Source organism: Oreochromis niloticus, linkage group LG9 (assembly GCF_001858045.2).
Source record: "Oreochromis niloticus isolate F11D_XX linkage group LG9, O_niloticus_UMD_NMBU, whole genome shotgun sequence".
NCBI lineage: Eukaryota > Metazoa > Chordata > Actinopteri > Cichliformes > Cichlidae > Oreochromis > Oreochromis niloticus.
The window spans coordinates 32,062,690-32,071,547 of record NC_031974.2 but is presented as its reverse complement, the minus strand read 5'-3'; the positions used below and the strand labels follow the sequence as shown (position 1 = coordinate 32,071,547).

General features: G+C 41.8%; 1 protein-coding gene across 1 annotated transcript in view; it reads left to right on the top strand.

Moving 5' to 3' along the window:
• The first annotated feature begins 1,431 nt into the window (after nt 1–1,431).
• The window catches only part of vstm2a (V-set and transmembrane domain containing 2A), a 98,654-nt gene continuing 91,227 nt past the window's right edge, over nt 1,432–8,858 (top strand). The window contains exons 1-2 of the mRNA XM_003455554.4: nt 1,432–2,040; nt 3,210–3,376. Of these exons, the coding sequence (XP_003455602.1) occupies nt 1,962–2,040; nt 3,210–3,376 (246 nt within the window). The 5' untranslated portion in view covers nt 1,432–1,961. The remainder of the gene's footprint in view (nt 2,041–3,209; nt 3,377–8,858) is intronic.

Sequence of the window (8,858 nt, the reverse complement as noted above, 5' to 3'; positions counted from 1 at the left end):
TCTTTTCCTGCACTAAAAACTGCTTATTTCACATGTGCAGGGATGAGGAATATGGCAGAACAGTCTATACAACTTTTGCGGAGTGGAAATGCGGGCGTTTCTTTTTTCATTGCACGAAAGAATAAGATCAGGATGGTAAAGTGCAACCTGGGCCCATGACAGAAACAATGGCATTATACTGTTAACACTGCATCAGGTCTTTTCAAGCATCTGCACAGACAGCATGATACAAAGCTAGAGAAGAACCCAGAGTGATGTTATAACTGAGTGCATGCTGAGCCCAGCAGCCTGATCTTCAACAGGTAACAAAGGCAGTGATGAGCAGTGAGGCTTACAGCACTGTACCCTCCATTTCTACTTTGAAGTCTGTGAAGTCTTTTTGGGGCTGCTTTTTTTTAACGTTTCTTTCTGTTGTTGGTTTTGTGTTCATACCCAAGAGTACAAAAAAGATCATGTGTGTATCCTGATTACGATATGGATTTGTGTAGGCTAATTGTGTGGGACTATAGCCTCAGCTTTATATGTTTTAAGGCATTATTTTCGCGTCACAAGGGCAACACAGTTAGTTTCAAATGTACTACATGTAAAGGTTTGATGTTTTTGTAGTTCTGCAGCAATCTGTAACGCACATGTAATGTGTCTATTTTTTTGCTGCTTCCGCACGCTCCATATCAAGCGGCAACAAGTCGTTCTTGTTCTGCAGTGATACATGGACATGTTTGTGCTCTTCGTCTTTACAAAGGAAGGAATTCCGTGTAAATGTGAGTGAAAATAATCAGGCCTCACTGTTAAGACTGTTTCAAACAAATGGCCAAACATCTGTATTGCTGTGATTGTCAGGATGTCGGAGGAACATTGGGAGAGCAGCAGCCTTTGACGTATCATCTGTAATGTCTTGATTCATTTTTAACTAATATAAGAAACAGGTTTTACCGATTGAGAATTTCGACTCGTGGGAAAAATACCAAGGTGACTGAGAAAAAACTGTAGCACACTGTGAATAGGCAACTATTGCTTACTGAATTCTGACTTTATGCCAGTCGACCTATAGACACCTGTCCTCCTCCCCAAAGGATGACTGATCTCCATTCGCGTTATGAGCAGACATTAGTGGTGCCACGATATGTACGCACTGCATCAAAGGCCAAAATGTTCTCACTCTGTCCGGGAGACTAATAGCATATTCCAGCAGAATCTCTTTTAGCTTAATGACTCGGGACATGTTATGCTTGCCCTGCCCTGACCCACCTCCAAACTGTCATCTTTCTTATTTGCTCATTTGTGAAGCTACAATATTTAGACGAACTCCTGACTGCGTAAGCGCACCAGATTTGGACACACCCACATTAAATACGCACTCTTGTGCATGTTAGACAAACTTTAAGGTTCTCTTTCACAAAACTGAAGTTTTGTGAATAAGTAGGACATTTAAAAATCTGTATTCGCATCATTTGGGCATCATTTGCAAAAATGTCCAAATAAAATAAGCTCGTTAAGAAGTAGTAACTGTAAAGCAAACGCTCGGTGCTGCTTTTGTTTAAATTAAGCGGTCAAGGTGACAGGAAAAAGGGCCGGATGAGGACTAGATTTGCAGAGGTGTGGGGAGAGTGTGGATGCCACAGTGATCCACTAGACTGACGTCTCTCCGGTAGCGCAGAAGAAGACCGCAACACGGTTATTTCACAGACTTCAGTGCAACCAGGCAGTCGACAGTCTCTCCCGCAGAGAGGCATAGAGAGAGAGAAGGAAGGAGAAAAAAAAGAACTTCGGCAACGACAAGCTGTAGCTTTCCAGCATGTTCAGCCTTCTGAAATCTCCGTTTAAACACACTCGCCCAGCAACTGTTTGATTTTGCTGGTGTGCAGGATTTTTCCCCCCTCTTCGCCCCCTTGGAAAGATTCGTCTTTTTTCTTTCCTCCTCCGGCTGATGTAAAAAGAAAAACGAGCCCCTTGATCTTGGAATGATGTGGACCTCACACGATACTGTTGGATTTGTTTTCTTAACCGGATTTTGCGTTCAATTCGGATTTTCTTTTGAAGGTAAGGACGGCATATTTTCTTAACCAAAAGGGGGAAAAACAATGTTGGCGTGCGAGCGCGATCGTGTCTGGCTTTGCTGCCCTGCACTGGTGGGAGAAAGTGTTAAAAGTGCGCAGCTTTGCTGGCGGAAAACGGGAAAAAGAGGCTGTTGTGAAGGGATTTTTTAAGTGACTGGGGGAAAAAGAAAGGGAAAGCGATCTCAGAATGAATGTTTCTCCTGAAGCCGATGACGAAAAAAAAATGCAACTGGTGATTGTTTCAGATCAAGTCGTTTCACGTCGCGTTCAGAAGAGAAGGGGGGGCTCCTTCCCCCTCTTCGCCCCCTTGCATTTCTTTCACGGCGACGCTTGATGGGGAGATAAAACTTGTCTTAAAGGCTGCCTTTCATGAGAAGCTTTCAGCACCGCGGACAGCTGCAGCTGCCTGCGTCTGTCCGCGCTCCTGAAAAGCCGACGCTCCGGATTCCGTGTGGCTGCTTCGTGTCGCTCGCCACTTTCAAACTGCATCGGTGCGGGCTCTCTCACGCTCGCCTTTGGCCACATCGGCGCTACAAAGCTCTAAACAGTTTAAACGGGAGTTTGTCGGAAAGGACGTAACGACGGTTTGGTTTAAAAGTTTACAAATGTCATGTCGTCACCGCTCCACAGAAGGCTGCAGCCCCTCCAAACCAAACTCTTTTATCAATCTGTGCTTTTAAAAAACCAAAAAAACAAACAAACAAAAAAAAAAAAACCGTGGACTGAATCACACTCAGGCAAACACCACGAAGCTTAGCTGGAATTTTTAACGCGTTTTCAATCAGCTCCACTGAGGCTACAAAGATACACGCATGTATAATAGGAAAGGTTTTTTTTGGAGGGGGGGGTATGGATGCTCCAATTTAGTTTGTGAATAATGTAGCAGGCGTGCGTTACGTAAATTCCAGATGAAGACGGGTCATTATATGTGACGGTGGTGATGGTGGTGGTGGTGCTGGGGAGTAGGGGGGCCTCTCTAATTAAAAACAAGAAGGCACCTTTCGTCAAACGTGTGCTTCAGTAACGCAGCTGCTGCAGCCATCAGCGAGCAGGAGACTCGAGTGATTCTGTGCGTGCAGACGACGCACAAACTAGCCTCATCATTATTACCCCCGCCTCACCCCCCTCCTCCCCTCCTTCTCTCCTCCGCAGGTCGGTTCACGGACCTGCCCTCCAACATGACCGTCAAAGAGGGTCAAAACATAGAAATGGCGTGCGCGTTCCAAAGCGGAACCGCCTCCGTGTATTTGGAGATCCAGTGGTGGTTCGTGAAAGCGCCGGAGCCGAGTGACAGCGAGGAGGACATCGATGCTCAAGAGGTACAAGGGAATCTCTCCCTCTCTCTCTACAGCTCTCTCGGCGTGTGCCCTTTCCCTATCAAGAGCTGTGCGAGGTTTGCTTGGAGCACACCCACTCATGAAGGAAATAAGGGCATCCGGTTTGTATCCCTAGCTATTCCGCACAAGCACCTTATGTTATCAAACCTCGTGCCTCTGTAGCCGCCAGAACATTAATGCCAGAACTTTTGGGGTATTTTTTTTCTTTTCTGGAACTTTTTGTTACCTTCAACCCCCCACCCCCAGCTGCTTCCCCGAAGTGGTCAAAACTTTATTGATAGCTGAATGCCAGCTGAGATTCGATCTAAACTTTTCTCATTTCCATAACTTTTCAATCCGTAGCTCTAAGTTTAGTTTGACTTTCCCCTGAAACAGTTAAAAAAAAAAGCCCTCCACACTCCAAGCAGGAAGCAGCCCCATCAAGAAGAAAAATAAGAGCATTAATCAAAGAAAAGTGTGGAGGGTGGGAAAGGGAAAAAATTAGCTCGTTCTGGATATTAATTACATGATAAATGAAGTAAATGAGCCCGACTATTCATGGATGGATAAAAAGTGGCTGAATCAATACAGCCAAAGCATATTCCTGCACGCTGCCTCATTTAACAGTGCATTGGAGGCACTTTGGCATTTTGTTATGTATTGCTGCTGCATTACTGCTGGTTATGACAGCAAATAATGATCAGCTGCTTAGTGGATGAGAGTGTTTACTGCATTCAAATGGATGGAAATGACTTGCTTCCATATTGTGTGGCGAGGAGCTGCGTTTCGTGAAGTGCAAGGGCTGTTGTATTGTCATGACAGACATCAAACGGTGATCTGTACATTTCTGTGACAAAGGGGAAGCAAGAGATGTGTGTGACAGGAGGTAGCTGGATATCCATGTGGCTTTAATTATTGTTCCATTGTTGCCCGGCTCTCATAACAGCGTCGGCCAGGCTTTGATGTGGGTTTGATCCCACATGACTCTTGGATGTTGGGTTGAAGTGGCCTATTGATGCAGACATCACATTGTTACCCATATTTCTTATCAGGGATGGCTGTTTGAATGAAAGCTGCTGCGTGTGTGTGTTTGGCCTGCAGTGTTTCACTTTGAATGGTAGTGTGTGTGTGTGAGAGAGAGAGTAATAGAGAAAGAAGTCACTTGGTCTCCTGGAAATTTAGAGGAAATGAACACAATGTCTTAGAATGCAAATGTTTATGGAAATCCAAGCTGCATGCATGAAAAGTAAGACTCGGATGTTTGAAAGGATGATATGAAAAGACTTGAGAAGACAGACAGCAGCTCAGTGCTGAAATAGTGCAGAGGAAGCATAGGTGGGCGGACACTTTATTTTCAACTCTTAACGACCCAGGTTTAATTCTTATCCGCACAATTATTCTACTGTGAGGTTTTATTTTTTTAATGCAAATATGCAGTTATTGCCTGTGGCTTTTATTGTGTGACAAGTTTTACAATAGTGGTAAAGAATGGAAAGAAATTGGAAATAAAAGAAGCATGGACATATACACAGAAACACACTATATGAACTACACTTCTTGTTTTTTGAACTAAGGTGTCTTCAGTCTGTTTGTAAATGTAGACTGCATTTTGAGGTGCTGGATTATACAGACCTGTGTATAGGCACTGAATTTGAGGCTGGGGCTGTAGTAGATTGCCACCATTGTAACAATTCAGTTTGTAAAATTTCTTCCATCCTAAAGGATTCACAATTGAGGGTATTGTTGCAAAGTGGAAGTGTTTCCGAACCACCGCAGTTCAGCCACAAAGTGTCAGGCCACGTAACTTAGAAGAACGTATGTGGTTCCAGGCAGGAAACCGGCATCCTAAATACATTAGTTTAAAACATGTGCAGAATGTAACAAATGCACTGCTTCTTAGTGATTGTTTTACATGTTAACATATGAGACTGGGCTGGTTATTGTTCCACCATGGTCCAATGCTGTTTGAATGTCATTTTCTATCATTGTAACATTGTGGAGCTTCCTGTAGGATCAGTGTTGGGTTCCTTCATAGAAAAAATAAATAATGCATTTTTTAACTTAGATATTGGATAGGTAACTCATTACACTGTTAGTTACATTACTTTAGCATTACTCTGCAACAGTCTGTCATGTCGTACCATTACAACCGTCTTCAAAAGAGTGACTCATATTTTAGTGTTTGAGCTTTTATGCTATATTTAAATGTGTGGTTTCAGTTAGCAGATGCATCTCTTCCTAGATACTCTATCATGTAAAACAACTAACATTATTAACAATTTTATAATACTTCAGTCATTCTAGAGATAAAAGAAAAAAATTGTATGACTTTGTGTGTGTGAAAGTAGGTGTGTTACCCAGAGGCAACACTGCAGAGGGATAGTATCGACTATTCCTACAAATATACATTCAGTGAATAAGTAGAAAGTGGATTCCGGCTGACATGTAGACACTGAAAAATGTAACACACATCCACAAATTTATTTAATATTTAATAGTAAAACTCAGTTCTTCTGAAGCATTCCCAGGTCCGGTCAAGTCAGTAAGGAAAGGAGTTTTTAGCCTGCATCAGATCTAACGTTTGCCATATGCAGCAGGATTTGGTAATGGGTATTTATTGTAAAGCACTAGAATTAACTTCTAACAAAATGCTAAATCAGATCATTTGCGTACCCACATAAGCACAGTTTTCTCTATTTTTGCTGTTGTTGTTGTTGAAATATAAGTTAAACTTAAACATGTCAGCAGCATTAAATTAAGTGCCATCTATAACCAACACATTATTCAGTTCAATTCTATTTTATTTTAGCACCAAAATCATAACAACAGTTGACTCAAGGTGCTATATATTGCACTTGTGGATACAGAGATTCTATATGCACAAGTTCTGTCTAAGTGGTGCATTGCTCCACCGATCGCCAGACCTCGTTTTTTTCAGCAGTGCTCACAATAGTGGCTCCTCTGCACTGCAGTATGAGTCCAAGAAACTGGACAGTTCGATTGAATGAGTGACTAGCGGCAGGATCTCCAACCATTGCACCATGTCTGGTGGTGATTTTGAGGAGCTTTTTCTCAGGCCGACTGGACAGGGAGCACATGTGGCCCTAGCAGCTCTGAAACACCACCAAGGACAAACTGTCTACTGTGGTCTGGGATGAAGCAAGACACATGAAGGAAAAACCTTTATTAGAATTCTGCAGTCTAATGAAGAGTCACTGGTGACCCATCTAAGGTCAGGTTTTGACTAATGCCCACCTCTTTTTGATGCAATTTTCAGCCCATTATCACCCACAGTGTTTAGCACTTGGTTTTAAATGGATAAATAACTTTTGTTTTATTAAAATTCATTCATCCATTTTCCTTCCCACTGTCGCCAAAGTGCTTGCTCATAGGGGGTCATATGATTGTTGGGTTTTTCTCTGTATTTATTATTGTGCGATCTACTGTACAATATAAAGCGCCTTGAGGCGTCTTTTGTTGTGATTTGGCGCTATATAAATAAAATTGAATTGAATTGAATTGAATTGAATATGCCAAACCCAACCCTAATCACAGAATGGTCACTGTTGAGGTGGTTATTAAATAATGTACCAAAAGCACTGAACTCCAAGGCGCCCTGAGAATATTTGGTCTTCTTGAGATACCTGTACCAAGGCCAGCCTGTGTCTGTTAATAGAACCCACCCAGCTGCCATTTTAAAAGGTGGTAGAGTGATGCACTCAGTGAAGAGGCCACCTAGTACTACTAGGACTAAAGTGCATCATTTGTGTAACATCATATTTTGCAGAGTTGCAGGCTGAGAATTTTTAGAACACATTCACAAACCGAGTGACTCATCTTTATTAGGATGTTATTCATTGGCTCGTGTATATTTTTGATATGCAGTAAAAATATCTGTTTGTGCTTTGACTTTTTCTGATCTTTCTCTGACCCTGTGATGGGGACCTGGGGTCTTATTGTATTTCAAATTTTCCCAAGTGTCGCGGAAGCACAGAGCCCACGGTTGTTCATTTTGGCCTCGCAGTTGCTGAGCTGTGACAGAGTGCAGCTGCTTTTTCAGGTGAAAATTTAAAGAAAAATAGCCCAGGGGTTTTGATGGTTTATTATTGGGAAAAAATGGTTTATAAGCTGTGAGCTCTGATTGCGCTGAAGACTAAACTTGTTTGGAGTTTTACATGTTTTAAAACTGGTCTTTCGCTTGATTTTGTTGGTGAGAAAGTGGCAGTATGGAGATATTATTTTAATATTTTAAATGGATTCAAAACATTTCTGACTCTTAAAAATTGTATCCATGCACAGAGTCTCAGCTGATATACATGTAGCAAAAATCTACAATTGTGTCAACTGGACTCACATCACTGCAGATGAAATAATGATCTGTCACAGAGCTTCTTCCTGTCTTCTCTGTTTGTTAAACAGGGCATGTGCATTTTTTGGTGAGATAACCACTTCAAAGCTCTGGTTAAGGTTTGTTTAGATTCGTGTTTGACTAGGGTTTAGTAAAGACTATTACATACAGTTAACTGTTTGAAAAGCAAGGACAGATTGTGGTTTGGTTTAAAAGAGATCAGTGTTGACTGTCAGATGAAACAGGATGAAATGGTGCATTTGATGGGGACTATTTTCAGCATTAATCCGCATTTGCTGCTCCACTGGTTATTTCTGACAGAGACTTCTCAGTTAGAACATTTATCTACTTGCAGGTTTTTAGCACCGTGATTAAGATAAGAAAAAATAAACTATGCTCAATTTGTTGCCATTTTCACTTATCAGCTTTTGGAATAACAAAAAAATAATATTAATGAAGCGTCTGTGCTCAATGCTTTTCCAAAATTCCCCGAGCCTACCTTGGACATGGATTAGACTAAAGAAAGGAAAACAAACATGTCAATAGAGAGAGCTGTTTGGCTTCAGCTTCCACAACAAGTACTAAATGATTCTCCTCTCAGATTATAAATGACAAGCTGCCAGTTCATAATTATGCACAAACACAGACAGACAGAAACAAAATATTCACACCTCCATGACAAAGAGGAGTCGTGCTGCTGACGGGATTCGCTACACTTGTGATGTTGTTGATTCAACTCAGACAGTAAAGACACACAGAGAGGAGGAGAGCGATCGCAGAGCATGAGTGGGAGCTAAACATTTGCTGTTACGGAACAGGAGCAGATTGCTGTGGAAACACGGGGTCATCAGTCTATACGACACTTTGGCTGCAGTTCTCTAACTGCAGCTGTCTCGCCTGTCATTTTATCTATGATTATGCAGCATTGTTTTCGGAATGTTGGATTATAATCCAAAAGGACTAAAGTGTACCTCTCAAAGAATATAATATGCTGCACATTTATGTGAATGGATATGCGGATGCAAGCTTTTAAGCTAAGAGCAGAGGAAAGTAGTTTACTGGTGGTCTTGTGAAGCACTTCTGCCATTTAAAAAGACCAAAGTGCCGCACCAGTGAATTTTTTATTTCAATTTCCAA